Genomic DNA, 20,770 nt, shown 5'->3' with positions numbered 1-20,770 from the left:
ACCTGATCTTGTCTGAGAAAACAGCAAACCGCCTGAAAGCATTTTTTTTAAAGGCTCAGGGGCTTCACAGATGTTAGGAACTAAAGTGAAGGGGGCTGCAAGATGACTGCTCTTCCGAAGGTCCTGAGTTCAAATCCCACATGGTGGCTCACAACCATCTGTAGAGTGATCCAATACCCTCTTCTGGTGTGTCTGAAGACAGTTACAGTGTACTTACATGTAATAAATACATAAATCTTAAAAAAAAAAAAAAAAAAAAAAAAAAAAAGAACTGAAGCGGCAATGACTGGATCCTCTCACATTTATACAGCTGGTGTCCAGTAATAAAGGCTGAGTGAATGAAAAATAAGTGTGAACCGGATGTGGTGGCTTTAATCCCAAAACTCAGGAAGGCAGAGGCAGGTTGGTCTCTGAGTTCAAGGCTAGCCTCCTGGTCTACAGGGAGGGTTCTGGGACAGCCGGAGCTACACAGGAAAAAAAACCTGCCTTGAAAAACAAGGGCGGTGGGGGCGAGGAAAGGGAAGGAGGGGGACGAGGACAAAACGAGAGAGGAAGGAAGGAATGAAAAAGAAAAGTGGGAATGAGTCAGGTATAAAGTGGGAGTAACTGCCTACGGCTTCTGTAGCTCTATTTATCTCTGCCGGGTCATAGGAAAGCACGTGGTGTATCCAGCTGGAGTTTCCGGAGACCTTGCTCTGTCTCTAAACTCCACCCTTTTTTTTCCGTATTTGTGCTTTGACTGAGGTATTTTGGCCCTGGGGAGGACCCGTAGCCTGAGCCTCTGCTGGCGTCCGTAGCCGGGAAACCCGGCGCTTTGGGCTGAGGTCCGCGATGTCGGGTGAGGAAGTCCCGCGCCAGGCAGAGTCCTCCGAGGCCCGTGCGGCCGCAGTCAGCAACATCCAGGAACTGATGAGACGCAAGGAGGAAATCGAGGCGCAGATCAAGGCTAATTACGACGTCCTGGAGAGCGTGAGTGTGGCGGAGGGGACGGGGAGGCCTGCTGACGAGGCTCGGGGTTCCTGCCAAGAGGGGCTATTGCTGCGTGCCAGACGCCCTTTTAAGCACTTTCGCTTGACATGGGACTTATGTTCATTTCCGGAAGCATTAACTTTGCATTTTAAAGTTTTTTTTTTGTTTATTTTTACCGCAGCCCCAAGCTGGCCTCGAACTCGTGATCCTCCTCCTTCAGCTTTCCGAGTGCGGGAATCGAAGGCCTGTGCCACCATGATAGGCCTAAGGCATTAAGTTAAACTGCCTTGGTCGCAAGGATCGAATATTTGCTGAAGCATGGTGATAATCGCTACTGTCACCCTCTAGAGGTGGCGTGACCAGGTTTGGCGTGTCTTGCCACCCGCTTTTCATTAGGACTTTATAAACGTCAACTGAGGATTATTTGGGCATCTTGTATGTTGTAGCCAGGAAAGGCATCCTTATTTAACCCCAGCGCTTGGAAAGTGGAGGCAGGAGGATCAGGACTTTAGGGTTATTTTTGCCTACCTAGTAAGCTCGAGGCCGGCCTGGGCTATATTAGACCTTGTCTCAAAAAAACAAAAACAGAAAAGTAAAAATGACGTGCAGATTATAATTGGGATAGGGAAAAGACTCTGTCTTTTAAGAAAACTCCCACCTCTGCTACTAAGGACGCCTTTGAGTGATGCCAGATAGAGCACATTATCCTTACTGTAAAAGGGATAACAGGCCCGGTGTGGAGCTTGCCAAATTAGGAAGGGCAGTGGTCGGCTCTGTGATCTGTTTACCTCCTAAGCAGATATATTTTTCATAAAACCACAAGTTGATTTGTAGAGGAAGGGGAGGCAAAATCACACTCATTGCTGGGTGCAGCGACTTCTGGGTGACAGGTATCAGATGATGGTCTCTAGTAGAGGTTCCTCATGTCGGCTAGGTGCTGAAAGGTACTATCCTGTATGTGTGCTGTATCAGGAAATTGTCACAACTACATTGTTAAGTTGTGTGTGTCTCTGAAGCTCAAACAGGCAGAGTCAGGGGCCAGAGAGATGGCTCAGTGGTTAAAGGCACTGGCCAGTTGTCAGGCCTGGAGTCTCTAGCACTTACTGGGTAACAATCCACCTGTCCCACAAACACCTGTAACTCCATGTGCTCATGGATACATTTAAACCGACACAAGTCTCTTTAAAGAAAAAAAACAGCTGGGCGGTGGTGGCTCATGCCTGTAATCCCAGCACTCTGGGAGGCAGAGGCAGGCAGATCTCTGAGTTCCAGGCCAGCCTGATCTACAGAGTGAGTTCCAGGACAGCCAAGGTTACACGGAGAAACCCTGTCTCGAAAAAACAAGCCCAAAAAACAAAACAAAACAAAACAAAAGAGAAAAAAAACAATCTGTGTGTGTGTGTGTGTGTGTGTGTGTGTGCTTGTATACACATATATCTGTATATACTCGTATCTGTGTGTATGTATGTGTGTATGTACATGTGTGTATACACACATATATCTGTATACTCATATCTGTATGTATGTAAGTATATGTGTGTGTGTGTGTGTGTGTAAGGAGAAGTCACTTGCTTAAAGTCACAGACCTCACGCTTGGTAAATCTTAGACCTGTGCTTAAACAGATAAAAAGCAATTTTTGTTTTGTTTTTTTCAAATGAGGGTTTCTCTTTGTACCCCTGGCTGTCCTGAACTCAGAGATCCACCAGCCCCTGCCTCCCATGTGCTAGTATTAAAGGCGTTCACTACCCTTGCCTGGCAGAAAGCAATTTCTTAAACTGAAGTTACTTGCCTACCCCAAGCAGAACGAGACCTCTTCTGTATTGTCTTTTGGTATCGGCCTCCCCTTTACTACTTAGCTGGGTGTGGTGCTTACACCTGCAACCTGAAGGGAGCGAAAGCATGGAGATTGCCACGTGTTCAGGGCCAGTCTGTTCTACACAGAGAGTTCCAGGACTATACAGTGGGGCAGCAAGATCCTGTCAGAACAAGTCAGCGGAGGTAGAGGAGGCGGGGCGTCTGTCAGTCTGTCATCCACATCCCTCGCAAACCTGAAGACCTGAGCTCAGTCCCTAGAACTCCGTGGCTGAGTGGTCTACGTCTGTAATCCCAACTGGACAGGCAGAGACGGGAGGATCCCCAGCGTTTATGGCCGGGCAGCCTCACCTGTTGGATGAGCTGTAGGCAAGGGAGATACCCTGTCTCAGAGCAGGCAGGCAGTGTTCCTGAGGATGTCCCTGAGATCATCTGACCCGCACATGCATACCGTGGGTATGTAGCTGCATACACGGGTACACCTGCATGCACACGAGTACATCTGCATGCGCACAAACACATACATTAGAAACCAAATAAAAAGAGGAAAAAGTGTAACTATTTTCTCTCTTTCTCTTTTTTTAAAGATGTATTTATTTATTTTATGTCTATGAGTACACTGTAGCAGTACAGATGGTTGTGAGCCGTCATGTGGTTGCTGGGAATTGAACTCAGGACCTCTGCTGGCTCTGCCCTGCTTGCTCCGGCCCTAACTATTTTCTCTTAAAGGTAAGAGTGTATGTTAATTGCCTTTGGCTGATTAGATTTTTGGTTGCTGAGTGCTTAAAGCTTAAAAGTCTGCTCTGATTTATTTATTTATTTTATTTAATTTTTTTAAAGACAGGTTCCCAGCAGGGTGGTGGTGTCTCATTTCTTTAATCCCAGCACTTGGGATGCAGAGGCAGGTGGATCTCTGAGTTTGGGGCCAGCCTGGTCTACAGGGATGTCCAGGGCTATACAGAGAGAACTCAGATTCAAAAAACCCAAACCGGGGGTGGGGGGGTGGGGGGGAGACAGGCTCTCAGTGTGCAGCTTACACAGCTGAAACCCTGCCCCCCCCCATACGAGCAAAAACAAATTATAAATGATAAATTAAACATCACTATTAAAACTCTGATTTCATAATACTTAGTGAAGAATGTGGAAAGAGAAGCCGCGGGCTGGAAGGGAATGGCTGCAGAGCCTCTCATAGCCCGTGCCTGGGACAGAGGAAAAGCAGCAATAAAACACAGTAAGACTTACACAGATAGCCTCGCTAGGACAGGGCACAGGATCTGAATGGACACTCCTTAAATTAAATATATATAGGTGGTAACGAAGCTCATGGACACGTTCAGAGCAGCGGTTAAAAGCACAGCCTGCTCTTCCAGAGGACCTACTTCAGTCCCCAGCACCCACATGCGTGGGAACTCCACTTCAGGGTAGCCGATGCCTCTCCTGACCTCTGTAGGCACGGCACACACATGACACACACTCAGCGTCGAGCCAAAGCACAAGGACACACAAAGTAAACCTTACAGGCAGAACATGCTGCACAGTCAGTACAGTTAAAGTCACAGCGAGGTCCTACCTCAGACTCACCAGGGTGGGGACAACGAAAATATAGGTAAGGAACGAAAATAGCATAAAGAGACTACAGAGAATTTGGAAATGCTGTACAGTGAGTTAACATATAACCCAGAAAATCCATTCCTCATTTGATATTATTGATATTCTTCCTCGATTGATATTGATTATTGCAAATATGTCATCCAAAAATCCATACACATCTGCAGGGAGAATTTTGGTTTCTTTGAAAAACACAAATACGAGAATATTTCTGGTTTTTGTTATAATCCCAAGTGTGGGATGTGGCTCTGCTTCAGGCTGTCCCCAGCAGCTGACTGTAGTTTGTCTTGTGCTCCAGGCGGAGCCTGATTTTGCCAGCTGTAGATGGTTTCTGTGATGGTGTGACATTTGGAATTTGGGGGGCTTTTTAAGAGGATATATAAATGCTAGGGCTCTGAGCGGTGGAGTTGGTGGTGGTGGTGGTTGTTGGTTGCTGTGGGTCTAGTTGGTTAAGTAGTCATATGCAAAGAAGAAGAAATTAGATATCCTGATCAAACTTGCCCCAAGAAACTCAAATGTTCCTCATCAGCAGGAAGTAGCCTAACAACTTTTCCTCCTCTACCCTCCCCCTCCCAGTCTTAGGGGGTTGAGAGGGTGGGAGAAAAGGGTGGGACAAATAACCCACAAAGTAGCCAAAGTTGGGCTGCACACATTGTTTAAAATAGCTCAGAAATGGAAAGCAACATATATTCTCCAGCTAACAGATAAATAAAACACAGTAAACTCCTACAGTGTGGCATGCACAGCAGAAAGGAGTAGCGATTTAATCATATATCAGTACTCGTTCATGCTATCGGGAAATAATCCTTGAAGCACTGTGTTGAAGAAGTTACAAAACAGCTTGTATTGTGCGTGATCTCTCTCATCATGCAGTGTACTTCTGGCTATCTCCCAGTACTTACTATACAGCCCAGGCTAGCCTTGAAATCTTGGCAGTTTGCTGCAGCCTCCTGAGTGCTGAGGTTGTAGGTGGGCACCACTACACCTAGCTTCCTTTTTTGACACACATCTGGCTAAAAATCCAAGCTGGCCTTGAACTCACTCTAGTTCTAGCTGGCCTCAAATTTGTAATTTTCCTGTCTTGCCCTGCCTAGATGTTGGGGTTATAGGTGTGTATCAGTGTGCTTGGCATTGCAGGGTTTCATGTATGTGGAGTGTCCTGTTCTGAGCCTCAATCGTCCCCTGAAGGCTCCCATATTAAAAGTTCAGTGCCCGGGGTGATGCTCTTGAGCCATAGCGGAACTGTTAAGAGGTGCAGTTCTGTTGATCATTGGAGGCGTGCCCTTGCTGGGGTGGTTACTGGAGGTCATTGGAGGCATGCCCTTGCTGGGGTGGTTACTGGAGGTAGCATGCCCTTGTTGGGATGGTTACTATAGGTCATTGGAGGAGTACAGGGACAGTGGAACCACAGGCTTTTTCTTTTCTTTTTCCTTTTTCTTTTCTTTTCCTTTCCTTTTTCTTTTTCTTTTCCTTTCCCTTCCTCCTAGGATCATGATAGAAGTGGCTTCCACAATAATGTTCTGCCTCTCCACAGAGCTAAAAACAAAGAATCTCCGAATATCCCTGCCTACAAACATACATACGTACATACATACATACATACATACATACATACTGAAACTTCAAAACTGAGCTCCAGTAAGCCTCTTCTCTCTGTGTTGGTTATAATACTCAGACATATTCTTAGAGTTTCAGCGGTACAGTGTGAGAGCCTGCCTCAAGTAGGGCCTGCCAACTCCGGTCCTAAAGCAGAGGTGCCTCTAGTTCCAGTGACCTCAGGAGGCTGAGGCAAGAGGATTGGTTGATCCCAGGGAACTGGGTAAACATAGTGAGGCTAGATACAAAGGGTTAAAATGCATGTATTGTTTTGAATAAGGAATATATTCCCAATGTTCAGATTCAGAACCTGCTGGTGGTTATCAGATACAGGAAACTCTCCACCCTTCCCTGAGTCCCAGCCACTCCAGCTTTCCCTGGAGGCAGCCGGTGCCATGCAGTGATGGAAGGAATCCTGGTATGCCTCTTAGGTCTTTTATTTTTAGAAGAGTCAATACCTGGTCCCAGCTGCATTCTCTGGAGTTCCCTCCCTCTGGCATCAAGACTTCAGCCAGGTGTCAGCTGTTGGGGGGGAGGGGGTTGGGTCAGGGTGGGGCTGAGAGGGAGGGCTCTGCAGGCTCTTGGAGTGTTGTTGTGCTGCTGCTTTAATTAATTGGATTTGGAGAGACAATCTCATGTATCCAAGGCTAATCTTTTTTGTTGTTGTTGTTTTTGGTTTTCTGAGACAGGGTTTCTCTGTATAGCCCTGGCTGTCCTGGAACTCACTCTATAGACAGGGCTGGCCTCGAACTCAGAAATCTGCTTGCCGCTGCCTCCCAAGTGCTGGGATTAAAGGCATGAGCCACCACTGCCCAGCCACCCAAGGCTAATCTTGAATTCACTGTGTAACCAAGGATGACCACATCTGGCTTTGTAGTGGGGGAGACAAGCCCAAGGTTTTAGGTATGCTAGACAAGCACTCTAGCAACTGAGCTACATCCTATATATCTAGCCCTACTTATTATGCTGTGTGTGTGTGTGTGTGTGTGTGTGTGTGTGTGTGTGTGTGAGTGTGAGTATATAATCAAATCCATGATTAGCATATGCCAATCAAGTGCTGTACCACTGACCTACAGTCCAGCCTTGCTTTGTGTGCACTGTTCTCATGCCTTGCTTGCATGTTTTTAAAGCCTTCATTTTATTAATGCGTGCGTAGTGTGGGGGGTATTGATGCACAGATTGCGGGTGGAGGCCAGAGGACAGCTTTGTGCACTCTGCTCCTTTTCCATCTTCACGTGGGCCCCGGGAATTGGACTCAGGTTGTTAGTCGTTATTCACTGATCCATCTTTGTGCCCTCATCGCTTTCATTATTAAAAATGAATTAAAAATGGTACCCTCTGCAGCGGGTAGCTATAAGGACACAGTTAAAGAGCCTGATGTGTGCTAAAGATGTCACTATTGGTCCTCACTGTCCCTTTTATCATGAGTTAAAAGGACTAAGGTCTAAGGAATTGCATCTAGATGTTTTTACCTGTGAGATTATTTTAACCACGTCTCTTTCCTCCAGCAAAAAGGAATTGGCATGAACGAGCCGCTGGTGGACTGTGAGGGCTACCCCCGGGCAGATGTGGACTTGTACCAGGTCCGAACCGCAAGGCACAACATCATCTGTGAGTGACCCTCGCTGGGGCTGTCTTGGCTTATGGTGGGGCTGCTGAAGACACAGGGGAACGATTAGCATTGAGCATTACAAAGCTTTTCCGCTTTGACAGAATTACCTTGTCCCTATTGTGGAACTGAGAACCAGGGGGACAGGGTAGACGTGTTGTTGGTTCTGTGTTGATGGCTTTTTAAAATTTTTATTTACTTATTTATTTATTTATTTATTTACTTATTTATTTTATTTACTTATTTATTTATTTATTGGATTTGTTTTTTTCGAGACAGGTTTTTTTCTCTGTACAGCCCTAACTGTCCTGGAACGCACTCTGTAGACCAGGCTGGCCTTGAACTCAGAAATCCGCCTACCTCTGCCTCCCAGAGTGCTGGGATTACAGGTGTGCACTACCACCGCCCGGCTTTTTTACATTTCTTTCTTTCTTTTATTTTTTTAAATTTTATTTTAAATTCTTTGCTTTAAAACTACATGATTTTAATCCCACCACTTAGGAGGCAGAGGTAGATAGATGTCTGTGATGTTGTGACCAGCCTGGTCTACAGAGTGAGTTCTATGACAGCCATCTGAAGAAAAAAACTTGTCTCAAAACAAAAGCAACAAAAATCCAAGAACAGACAAAAAACCTTGGCTTCAAGCTGGGCATGGTGGGCTGGGCCTGGTGACACACAGCTCTGAAGGCCATGCCAGGTGTTAGAGGCCAGTCTGGACTGCATAAGATAGTACAGAATGGGGCCGGGGAGATGACTCAGTGGTTAAGGACACTGACTGCTCCTCCAGAGGTCCTGAGTTCAATTCCCAGCAACCACATGGTGTCTCACAACCATCTGTAACACCACCACCTCTTCTGGTGTGTCTGAAGAGAGCAACCGTGTACTAACACACATAAAAAAGGATTTAGAAAAAAAAAAGGAATGAAAACATTACTTTGTCATTGACTTAACAGTGGAAGCCCAAATCCGTCACTCTCCAGCCCCATGGAGTCTGTGAAGTAGGTTGTCGCTGTGCAAACAGAAAAGCCTCGGGCTGTCTCTCAGACCCAAGTGCACAGTATAAAGGTCAGCAGAAACCAGGCTCTGCCTGTCTTCAGGGCCCATGGCTGTGTTCAGGCAGGAGACAGGAGACTGGAGAAAAGGCCCTGGTGTCCCACCCCTGGGCTCTCTATTGAGTTAGCATTTTCCTCCCAGTCCTCTGCCTGCCAGGAAGGCTGGGCAAGCCTGTCCCCTGCAGGCGCGCCACTCTGCTGAGTGAGTCTTACACACGCTCTTTGTCTTAATAAGTACCTGGCAGAGCATGGCACCCACAGAGGACACTGGCTTTGTGTCCTTGCTGTGACAGTTCTGGAGGTGATGGTCTGCTGACAAAACCCAGGTGTCAGTGGGGCTGGCTCCCCCTAGGGGCTGGGCTGGTGAGATTAGTTGTCTTTGCCGAGGCCGCCTGTGTCTCCTGGCTCTTGGCTATCGTCATGTCTTTAGAAGTAGCGATCACGTTTTTCTAGCCTCTGCTGATGTTACGGAATCTTTTCCTCTCCTGCTCCTGCTTCTGCCTCCCTCTTTATCTTGTTCATACCCCTGTGATGATCCCCGGCCCTCCCAGAAAATCCAGTTGGTCCCTCCTCTCAGGGTCCTGACCCTCACGGTCCATTCTGTTTCCTGAGGTCACGTGCACACCAGCTTCGAGATGAGGATCTTTAACTTGGCACTGGGAGATAATCAGCCCTCCATCCCGGTTACACTAGGGGACAGTCACCCACGGTTTGCACTTCATGATTTCCGCGGGATGCAGAGTGAGATGCAAGCTCCCCTAAAGCCACAGTGTAGGGACAGAGCACCTCTTTTCCCTAAAGATTCTGATTGTAAAAAGGTTCAGTTTTACATGAAAACAACTAGGGAGATGCAGAGAATGGGAAAACCATGTGAAGACAGCAGATGTGAGGGAAACCCTGAGCTTCACCGCAGACCTCTAAGCCCCTAGGGATGTGTCCCACTCCCCTCCACATAAGCAGGGCCTGGGGAAGCTGGAGGAATGCTGATATTCAGTGCAGATTACCTTCGTGTTCCACCATTCTTTCCCACTATTTGAAATGCAGCAGTGTTATATACTCTGTGTTTGTGTGTGGGCGTGTGTGGGCGCGCGTGCACTGCTGGGAATGGAGCAGAGGGCCTCATGCTAAGAGCTTACTGTACCACTGAGGTACTTCAGTTATTCTTAGCCTATTTCTGGACTTTGTACACTGTTCTACTCCATGTTAATTTTATATTATCTTAATGACTTTATTATGTGTTAATAATATGATTGAACAATTCCCCCTTATTAGTATTCTTTTGAAAGACTATTCCTACAAGTTTAATGTATTCTTAAACATGGATTTTTCTTAAGGAACAATCCTAGGCTTACATTGAAATTGGGAAAATAATACAGAAAGGTCTCAGATGCTGAGTCCAGAGTCTCTAATCTCCAGCAAGTGTTAGCATGGTACATTGTGACAGCTTAAACTTAGTTTTGAAATAATTGCTGCAGAAGTGTTTACCCAGGCGATGAAAACCTTTTCAATTCTGATATGAAATATATCAGCAACTAAGTCATCAGTTCTCACCCATAGCAGTGTGGAGATTGCGGATTGTGTATAAGACACTGACACGACTTTAAACTTCGCTGGCCTGGCGTCTGGTTTTCCCCCTCACATCTGCCTCTGTGGTCTGCGTACCCAAGTCCCCTAATGCCCGAGGGCCTCACCTTTGCTCTACAGTGACAGGAAGGCTAGATGACCAAGCAGCGCCACAGTCAAAGGCTCCTGCAGAGTTGGAGAGTCTGTGACCCGTGGGAGCCACATGTGGGCTGGCCAGAGAGGTGACGGTTACACGCTGCCTTGGAGACTCCGGAGTGAGCTGTATTAATCTGGTGGCCTGGGTTGAATAAGGAGTGGGACCCAGAGAAGGAGGAAAATCATTTTTTAGGTTTTAGTAGGACATTAAATGCCGGCTGCTCGTGGGACCAGCCTCCAGACAGGGCCTGCTAGATTACCATGGTGATTCATTTTATTTTAATTTTTTTTAACTTTTTTTTTAAAGCATGGTGAGTGAGAATCGATACCTTTATTTCCTTGTATACACTTCTTTAAAGATTTATTTATTGTTATATGTAAGTACACTGTAGCTGTCTTCAGACACTCCAGAAGAGGGCATCAGATCTTGTTAGGATGGTTGTGAGCCACCATGTGGTTGCTGGGATTTGAACTCGGGACTTTCGGAAGAACAGTCAGTGCTCTTAACCACTGAGCCATCTCACCAGCCCTTTATTTTAATTTTTATTTATATGTATAGGTGTTTTGCCTACATACAGCATGTGTGCCAAGTGCCTGCAGAGGCCAGAAGAGGATGTTAGATTCCCTGGGACTAGAGTTACAGACAGTTGTGAGCCTCTGTGTGCTGGGAATTGAACCTGGGTCCTTTCCAGCCTTCTTAACTGCTGATCCGTCCCTCCAGTCCCTGATTCAACCTTATGAACTAGCTTTTAGCACTGAAAACTTACAGGCAGTTCCCTCCTCAAAGCCCTCAGTCTTTAGCCTTTCTAGGAAAATCAAAGATTTGACAGCAGTAAATCTGCCTCTCAAGCCCCATCAGTGGGCAGGAGCCCAGTGGTAGGCTCCTCACCGATACTCAGCACCCCACACGGCTCTCTAGGCGCTGTGTCATATCCCCCTCCCCTATAAGGATTTAAGAGAAAAAAAATGAGACAGGCTTGTATGTACCTGAGGCTAGCCTTAAACAAAATACTTAGCTGAGTGTGGCTTGAACTTTCGATCCTTCTGCTTCTACCTCTCCAGTGCTGGGATTACGGGCAGGCGCCACCATGCATGTTGTGTGCAGACAAACACGTCTGTCTCATGGTTGCTCAGCAAACACTCCGCCAGCAGAGCCCCATCTGGCTCAGGGAAGTCCTTCCGGTAGACATTCTGCCTCAGTCTTGGCTTTTGGTTTCTTTTCCTTGAGACAGTCTTAAGTACTTTACACTGGTCTCCTGATTCTCCTCCTGATCCTCCCCCTGATCCTCCTTCTGTCTCCTTCTGAACCTCCCCCTGATCCTCCTCCTGATCCTCCTCCTGAGCTCCTCTTGGTCCTCCCCTGATCTCCTGATCCTCCCCTGAGCTCCTCCTGATCCTCCCCTGATCATCCTCCTGTCTCCTCCTGAATGTCCCCCTGATCTCCTCCTGATCCTCCCCCTGATCTCCCGATCCTCCCCCAGCTCCTCCTGATCCTCCCCTGAGCTCCCCCTGATCCTCCTCCTGATTCTTCCTGATCCTCCTCCTGTCCCCCAGGTGTTGGGATTACAGATGTGCAGCATCCCGCCCAGCCACCTTGCTTTTGTGTGACTTCTGTAGTTGTCCCTTGTTTGTAATGAGGTCATGGCATGGTTGCAGCTGGATGGAACCTGATTTCTACTCACCTTTCAGCTCTCAGCAGCGGCTGTGCTGCCTTGGAGGGGCCTTCTTGCCGTCCTGAATTTTCTGGTAGTCACCTGTTCTGTAGCTGCCTTCCTCACTAGACTTCTTCACTAGTGAGGTAGGCTGTGTCTGCCTTACAGATTTGTCTGCTCCTCAGACTCTGGCTTTGTGTCTAGCACCTAGTAAGCACTTCTTCAGTATTCCGATGTGTTAGTTCCTTTTTGGTTGCTGTGACAAAATACCTGATAAAAGAAAGTTAAGGAAGTTTGACTCACAGAGGCAGAGCAGACTTCCTGTGGAGAAGGTGTGGTGGCAGGAGCCTCAGGCAGCTGGTTAGAGGCAAAGAGTGGAATGTTGGTCCTCAGTCTGACATCCTGTCCTCTGGGATAGGGCTGCACACGTTCAGGGAGGATGGTTCTCTTCCCAGTTAAGCATCTCTGGAAATGTCCTGAAATAAGCTTCCAGAGGCTTGTCTCAGACGATTCTAAATCTCATGAAGTTGACAACTTACACAGTGAGTGAATTTGGGTGTCTCATCTGCCTGTCCCGTGTCCTAAACTGTCTTCCCTTGCCCCTGACACGGCGTTCTCTCTCCAGGTCTCCAGAATGATCACAAGGCACTAATGAAGCAAGTGGAGGAGGCCCTGCACCAGCTCCACGCGCGGGACAAAGAGAAGCAGGCTCGGGACATGGCTGAAGCCCGAGAAGAGGCCATGAACCGCAGGCTGGGCTCCAGCAGCCCTGCCCTGCCCCAGGCCTTCGCCAGAGTGAACAGTATCAGCCCTGGCTCCCCTGCCAGTATTGCGGTAATCTTGCCGGCTCTCCTGAATCCACTCCCAGCCCTAGCGGTACTGTCTCCTCCTAGCCTGGGCTGCGGAGGCCTGCCAGAAGCCAAACCCATCCTCTCATTCCGTGGCTCTGAATTCCTTTATTCCTTTAACACTTGCTGGCCAGAACTTGGTGTACAGAAGGTCGGCCCACCGGACTCAGGGAGAGGCCTGTTGTGGGACACCTGGGACACCGTGTAGGACACGGGGATAAAGTGACTAAGAACACTGGCTGTTCCTCCAGAGGACTCAGTGCCCAGGACTCACATGGGGGTTTACAATCTGTAACTAGTTCTAGGGGCTCCAGTGCTCTCTTCAGGCCTCCGTGGGCACCAGACATACAAGTTCGCAGACATACAAGCAGGCAAAATACCTAAATACTTTAGATAATAAAATAATTTTTTAGATAATAAAATAATTTTTCCAAGACAGTTTTCTATCTGTGTAGCCCTGGCTGTCCTGGAACTCACTCTGTAGACCAGGCCGGCCTCGAACTCAGAAATCTGGTTGCCTCTGCCTCCCAAGTGCTGGGATTAAAGGTGTGCGCCACACTGCCCAGCATTAAATAATTTTTTAAAAAGGTCACAAGACCACTGGGTATGGTGGTATATGTTCATAGTCCCAACAACTGAGGTAGCTGAGACAGAACTCACTAAAGTTTGGACAACTTAGGGAAATTCTATTTTGAAATAAAATTGACGAAAGACTGAGGGTGTTAAGCTGTTTGGTAGAACTCTTGCCTGGGTTGGATTCCTAGTGCTGTGAACAATTTTATAAAGCAAAATACAATCAAGACATAGGATTGCAGGCCGCACGTCAAGTCTATTCAGTCAGAGCTGGATCCGCAGCGCCTAACTGCAGTCGGCCTGTGGTGGGTGTTCGTTAAAGAGACCAATGAGAAGTGTCTATAGTCTTGGGATCTGAAATAAAAGGACCACACTGGTTCTGGCTGGCCTTATGCCTGTGGCTGCTGCTTAGGGACTTGGAGGACCACTGTTTGTCTTGTCCAAAAAAGCAGGCCTAGGCTAACCTGCCTCCTCTTGCCTTGAACCTGCCTCAGAAACTCCAGAGAACAGCTGGAGCTTTTTACGTGTCCCCAGGGTCTCCACTGGGCACACCTGGATACCATTTGCTAGCTCTGCCCCAGAAAGAACCTCCAGGATGGGGTCGAGGTGCCCACCTGCTCACTGATCTGCAGGAGGAGTCTAGACCTCTTTACTTCGAGCCTGCCATTCTTTCCCTGTAGGAAGTAAGCTCTTGGTCTTGCCACTGAGTTGTATATTGAGCCGTTAAAAAGACCAGAAATGCATTGAACCTCTTGGCTGGTTTTTTAATTTCCTCCTGTCTTTAGGGCCTGCAAGTAGATGATGAAATTGTGGAGTTCGGCTCCGTGAACGCCCAAAACTTCCAGACACTGCAGAACGTGGGCACCGTGGTGCAGCACAGCGAGGGGGTAAGTTAGGGTGCCCTGGCATCCAGGTACCTCACAAACCACAGAGGCAGGCTGCTCGCACAGTTCAGGGGTAGGATGGAAATTGAGGAGCTGGGTACCACAGATTCAGGGTCTGGTACGGCCATTTCCTGGTCCAAAGATGGCACAGTTTGCTCAAGTGATGGATCACTAATTCCGTCACCAGGGCTTCACCCCCGTAAATGACACCCCTCTAAAAGCCCAATCTCCTACTCCATCACACCAAGGGGTTAGCCTTTGTGTATGAGAGTTTTCCAGCAGGAAGCAGACATTCAACCCAATGCGCTGGTTATCTGGGAATTTTTGGCCCAGACAATGTTGGTGGGATCCTCGCTGCGGACAGTAGTGTGTGCTGTGTCTCCCTCTCTGGAGAGCTTTTCCTGTCGTCTGCCACACTTGGCTTTACACAGCTGATGGCCTTTCCTGGCCTTCTTGTCTAAATCCCTCCTCTGTATACAGGAACTGTTCTGGAAGGTGTTGTGTTCTGGCACATGCCCTGTTCTCCCACAGCTGTTATTGGGGTACAGTTGTCCATCATTGCTTTCTCAAGACCTTGTGATGTTTGCAGCTTCTCCCAGCGTGACCGCATGCACGTGCTTTCCCTGGTGGGGCCTGTAAAGGAGGGCCGTGGGCTATGAGAGGGCTGACCGGCTGAAGATCGTCTGCATCTGAGACAGTCTTACTGTATCTCAGGCTGGCCTGGAACTCGCTGTGTGGCCTAGGATGATCTTGAACCTTCTGACTGTCCTTCCCCCACTCCTGCGTTCACTTGTCCGGTTTTTGTAAGGGACCTTGTGTTCCCGGTCCCTCGCCTCTTCCCAGCGTTTGTGTTTGGCTGTTCAGCCTTGCTAGCCTGCTGCTCATCCTTCAGGGAGGTCTGTGACAGGGGGACTCACCCACACCTCCAGCTTTAAGTCTATTCTCCTTGCTTTTTGAGAAACCGTCTAGTGTATCTCAGGATGCTGGCTTTGAATTCTTCCTGTAGTGAAAAATGAATGTGAATGAACTTGAACTTGCCTCTGCCTCCCGAGTGTAGGGATTACGGCCTTGCACCGCCATGATGGCTTTGTGTAGTGCCATATGTGCACAGGGCTCCGTGCCTGCCACGTGAGCTCTCTGCCAGCTCAGCTGATCCAGTTCTCTTTCCCACGCCTCTCGAGATGCCGAGGCCACTCATTTCTCTTGGTCCCTTGGTATACGTTGATGTTTGTAGATGTCTGCACCCATTGTAGTCCTGGCTGTCCTGAAACTCACAGAGATCCTCCTGCCTTTGCCTCCTGAGTGCTGGAATAAGACGATTTTGGGGAATCCCAATATGCCATTTGTATAAAGGCCGTGCTGCAGTGGGCAGTTTGACAGCCAGGCTGCTGACCTCAGCCCTGCCCTCAGGGCCCTGCTTGAGAGTCGAGTCTGGCTTCTCATTGTCTCTTATGTGACAAACCAACCCCACAAATGGCTCTGCCGCTAGCATTTCAGCAGTTTCTAATCTTATCAAGATTATGCTTTTGTAGAGCAAACCATTTCATCAGCTTTCTTTTCGGAAGTACAGTGTTTGGATCAAACGCATATATTCTCAAAGCACAAGTAGTGATCTTGATGGAAAAAAATTTACTCTCCTCACCTAGGGCTGTGTAGTTCAGTGGTAGATCCCTTTTCAGGTGCCAGGGGATGGGTTTGATCTACAAAACTGGTTTGTTGTTGTTGTTACTTTTGGGTTTTTTTTGTTTTGAGACAGAGTTTCGCTGTGTATGCCTGGCTGTCCTGGAGCTCACTATGTAGACCAGGGTGGCCTCGAACTCACAGAGATCCAATTACCTCTGCCTACTGAGTGCTGGGATTAAAGGGGTGAACCACCACACCCAGCACACTGTTTTGTTTTTGTTTTTGTTTTTTAAATACGTGTGTGTGTGTGTGTGTGTGTGTGTGTGTGTGTGTGTGTACTGGCACCTTTATAACAAAAGCAATGCATATTTAGTTTAGCCACAGGAATGGAGTAAATTCTCCATTACTTATTACTACAGTATGGGTATTAAAGAGACCAAACACGAGGCCATACAATTCCTTAATGAAGTTGTCCTAAAAAGCAGACCGGGAAAGATAGAAAGCAGATTGACGGGTGGGAGGGCGAGCATGAGGACGGGCTGCTGATGTCCATTGGATGGTGCGACCTTTCGCCCTTGGGTGGGTCTGAGTGCAGGGCACCCACTGAGCTTCGGTACGTGCCGATTGTATCTCAGGAACAAGTGTCCTGCTCTGTTATCTAACACACAAAGTCACATTGCAAAAATTTAAAGTAAAAATGAAAGCTCTGCGTCTCTCCCTCCTTAAGTACCTCTCCATGTGGCTTCTGGACCGGGGGCTGGGGCCCAGAACATTGAACAAAGCAAAGAGGGGGTCCTTGCTTTGAGAGCAAACATTAATTCAGTAGTTCTGGATGAACACTTTCATATCCTGACCAGAGTTGGGGGGGGGGCGCAGCAGGGCTGGAGGAGAGCAGTGGGGCCTTGGTGTAGTTGGGGTTGAAGGAGCGTGATCCTAAGGACTGACCCTTGGTGTGTATAGAGACTGATCGATCGATCGATCGTGTGGCGTGACCACTAGAGCGCCTTCAGCTGGTCCCCAGGCCCTGGAGGTAGAGGAAGAGAGGAACCAAGGGGTGTTGATTGGAGCTCAGAACCACGGGCATGGAGCGTAGGGGAGTCTGGGAGGTGACCAGGGGCCAGGCCACTCAAGGCCAGGCCTGGAGTCTTACAAAGAAAATTACCTTCTTTTCCTGGGGAGCAGCAGGCAGCTGCTGTACCCTCACAAGCTGGGGAGAGTTTGTCTCAGAGATTGCAGGGTGCTAGTGAGAGAACAGGTTTGGGGGTGTGTCCTAATAGGGTCTTAAATAGGGACCGAGTGCCAGATACCAGAATCTAAGGGGAACAGTTCTCTTTCCATGCTTTTACCCTCCCACCATTTTGAATTTCTTCCTGGTCCCTTAGTGCCAGTGAGCAGTGAGGAACCTGTCCAGCTGGGGCCCAAAGTGCTCAGTTCGTGGTCAGAAAGTGGTCTCTCCACATTGTGAGTCTGCTTGAATGGAAGGAAGCAGAGGCTGGCACGACCTTCTTTGCCTTTCAGAAGCCCCTGAACGTGACCGTGATCCGCAGAGGGGAAAAGCACCATCTCAGACTGACTCCAACCCGCTGGGCCGGAAAAGGACTGCTAGGGTAATGCTGGGGTCTGCTTCCCTCACGCTCTCACACCCTGGTACCCATGGAGAGTGTGCTCACATAGAGGGCTGGGATGCTGGCAGGTCCACTGAAGATGGCCATCCCCAGAGTGCAGAAACTGGTGGTTAAATAACCTTTTTTTATGGGGACTGGCGAGATGGCTCAGCGGTTAAGAGCACTGACTGCTCTTCCAAAGGCCCTGAGTTCAAATTCCTGCAACCACATGGTGGCTCACAACCATCCGTAATGAGATCTGACACCCTCTTCTGGTGTATCTGAAGACAGCTAGAGTGTATTCACATATAATAAATAAATAAATCTCTGAAGACAGAGTGTATTCACATATAATAAATAAATAAATCTTTAAAAAAAAAAAAACAAACCTTTTTTGAGTGAGGCTGCAGGCAAGATTCCTCAGGTCATCCGAGAGCCTCTGCTTCTCAGTCCCCAGGGCATTGTCTTTAAGAGAAAGAAAAGTGGCCAGTGAGATGGCTCAGCAGGTAAGGGTACTTTCTGCCTAATCTCTGACCTGAGTTAGATCCCAGGATCCACATGGTAGAAGGAGAGATCTGACTCCTGCAGGCTGTGCGTGGCACGCACACACATGCAGATTCTCTTATACACAATGAATACATTTAAAAATACAATCTTTGAAAGAGAGTAGTATTCACCCGCAGGTTTCTCGGGATGGAGCCAGAAAGCCTGAGCCGCATCTGTTTTCTCTTACAGCTGCAACATTATCCCTCTCCAGCGATGACTGTTTCCTGGACCGGCAGGAACACTGCTTCTGCTGGGCCCTGGGCGTGGCCCTGGGCGTGGCCCTGGGAGGGTTTCCTCATTCTCTTGGCTCCCTCAAGTGTAAGGATCTGGAAGAGAATGGTTGAAGCCTGGTGGAAGAGATGCTTTGGCTGCCTGATGTAATCTCTCTGGGTTGAGGCATCATTAAAAGTGTGATTTGTGCCTAGCTACGTCTTGTGCAAATTAGGCCATGGCCTGTCTGGGAATTCTCTGGATTATGAGCCAGTGAGCGGGCCTGACTCTGGCAGGTGACAATCTGATGACATTTTCTTTTTCTCTCTCTCTCTCTTCCTCTCTTTCTTTCTCTTTCCTCTGTCTTTACTTCCTTCCTTTTTTTTTTTTTTTAAATGAGATAGGGACTGTAATTCTGACTCTCTTGGAACTCCCTGTGTAGACCAGGCTGGCCTTGAGCTGACAGAGATCCTCCTGCCTCTGCTCATTAGTATTGGGATCAGAGGTATTTACTGACATGGCTGGCCAGACCTTGAGAAGTATGTATTATACATACATAATTTATACTTATTTTTGAGAATTTTATACATGCACATAATACATTTCTATATTTCCTGTCACCTCCAGTCCTTCTCAGACCTCTCCTCATACCCACTTCCCAGCTTCATGCCCTCTTTCTTTTTCTTTTCTTTTTAAATAAATAACCTACTAAGTGCAATTTGTGCTGCCTGTATATTCATGGGTGTGGGTTCTTCCACTGGAGGAACGTGGTCGACCTTCTGCAGAACACACCCCTAACTGCCACAGGGACTTGAGTTCCACTACTTTTTTTTTGAAGCAGGGTCTCATGTTTCTCAGATTTGCCATGTAGCTGAAGATGTTCTTGAGCTTCTGGTGTTTCTCCTTCCAACATCCAACTGCAGTATCACCTGCCTAGGGGTGGGCTTGTGCTGGAGACAGGATCTCGTGAGTTCAGAGTGGCCTGGAGCTCAGTGTAGCCCTTACTGGCCTTACACTTGGGATCTTCTGCCCTGCTCTCCTGGTATTATAGTGCACACCAAACCTGGCTGGATGTTACAGGTTAGATAAGCCTTCAAATGAAGCCAGTTTTGTAGTTGTGCGATTGTGGCCCTGTTCAGTCCCACCTGGATTCCTTATGAGCTCACAACCAAGCTCAGAAGTTGGAAAGGAAGTTGTGCAAAGCAAAACGGTTCCTGGGCTGAAGTCAAGTTGATTCTTGTATTGGAAACTGAAACCTGGGCCTCCTACTCCAGGCACAGGTTCCACCGCGAGGCTGAGCGGCTGGCAGTGTGTCTGCCCTGAAGCAGTGCTTTGAGAGTCTGATGCATCCTCTAAGGCTGGGTCTGTGGAGCCACTGTGGATCCATTAAGAAAGAAGCAAAGGCCATGTGGTGGCAGCGGCGCAGACTTTTAGCCCCAGCACTCAGGAAGCAGAGGTACATGGATCTCGCTGAGTTTGAGACCAGCCTGATCTACAGAGTGAGTTCTAGGATAGCCAGAGCTATACAGAAAAATTCTGTCTCAAAACAAAATTAGCAAAGGTCACAGGCCTCACAGGTTACCCAGTGTGATGTCAGCTCCTCTTCAGTAACACACAGGAAAACAGCAAACTTCCTTTACTTCTACAATAAAAGACCCTGCAGAAAGCTCCTGATTTGAGTTTTATAATTGAGCCTCCCCACCTGACAGTGGTGGTGCACACCTTTAATCCCAGCACTCAAGAGCCAACCAGAAGAGGCTAGCCTGGTCTACAGAGTTCCAGGACAGTCAGGATTACACAGAGAAAACACAAAAACAAATTGTCCGCATGGGAAGTTTGCTGTTGCTGAGGTGAACTTGTTTATGGATAACGCTGTCTTTTGAGATGGTAAAATCGGTGTGGGTGATTCCTAGTGACTCTGTTTTTCTTCCTTTCTCCATGTGCCCCAGTTATTTCCCCAGTTGCCACCCGTTTGTGTTTTGGATGTCTGGCACTTTCTACAAGGAAGCTTGTGTGCTTGGATTGGATTTGCTCGGGATGGAGGCAAAGGCCCGCTTTCTCTGATGGCAGTCAGTTCTGACGTGTGGACTCGAAAGCCTTCCCCAAGCTGCTTCACCCAGACAGCCTCACGCGCCCCTCCTGTAGCCAGACACGCTCTGTGTTTGCTGTTTCAATTGTAGGTTGTTAAGTCCAAGTATTTTCCAGACTCTTTATAAGGTCTCACACTATAATAAAAGAGCTTGTTTCCTTCAGTTCATACTCTGAGATATGCATCTGATCACCAGCACCGGGGCACTGGGTGCACTTGTTGGGAATCGTTCATAGTCTCCCAGAGTGGCGGCGGCAGGCTGTGACACCTTGGGCTCCTCTGTGACTTGCTTCAAGACATAACGCTAATGGATTTAACCAAGCTGGGTGTATAGAAACGCTTCGTGGTATAGCAGCAAGATGATGCACGTCACAT

At 48.0% G+C, this 20,770-nt stretch overlaps 1 protein-coding gene across 2 annotated transcripts; it reads left to right on the top strand.

Moving 5' to 3' along the window:
• The first annotated feature begins 739 nt into the window (after positions 1-739).
• Positions 740-20,558, top strand: Psmd9 (proteasome 26S subunit, non-ATPase 9). Of its 2 annotated transcripts, XR_007974992.1 has the most exons (7): positions 740-969; positions 7,495-7,597; positions 12,644-12,852; positions 14,225-14,326; positions 17,465-17,553; positions 18,286-18,414; positions 20,256-20,558. XR_007974992.1 is itself a non-coding variant. In XM_052167823.1 (6 exons), exons 1-6 carry the CDS (start codon positions 832-834, stop codon positions 18,311-18,313), a joined length of 669 nt encoding a protein of 222 aa, XP_052023783.1. In that variant the 5' UTR covers positions 740-831; the 3' UTR covers positions 18,314-18,520. The 2 variants fall into 2 exon arrangements, 1 of the variants encoding a protein (XP_052023783.1); XM_052167823.1 differs by lacking the exon at positions 20,256-20,558 and having other exon boundaries at positions 18,286-18,520.
• Positions 20,559-20,770: the final 212 nt, after the last annotated feature.

The sequence above is a fragment of the Apodemus sylvaticus genome, chromosome 22 (genome assembly GCF_947179515.1).
Source record: "Apodemus sylvaticus chromosome 22, mApoSyl1.1, whole genome shotgun sequence".
Taxonomy (NCBI): domain Eukaryota; kingdom Metazoa; phylum Chordata; class Mammalia; order Rodentia; family Muridae; genus Apodemus; species Apodemus sylvaticus.
The sequence above is the reverse complement of the archived record's forward strand: the minus strand, read 5'-3'. Positions and strand labels throughout refer to the sequence as shown.

Coding starts and splice junctions, on each gene's coding strand:
- Psmd9 (XM_052167823.1), top strand. CDS start 832: ATGTCGGGTGAGGAAGTCCCGCGCCAGGCAGAGTCCTCCGAGGCCCGT. Junction 7,598..12,643: donor CGCAAGGCACAACATCATCT/GTGAGTGACCCT, acceptor TTCTCTCTCCAG/GTCTCCAGAATGATCACAAG. Junction 12,853..14,224: donor GCTCCCCTGCCAGTATTGCG/GTAATCTTGCCG, acceptor TCCTGTCTTTAG/GGCCTGCAAGTAGATGATGA.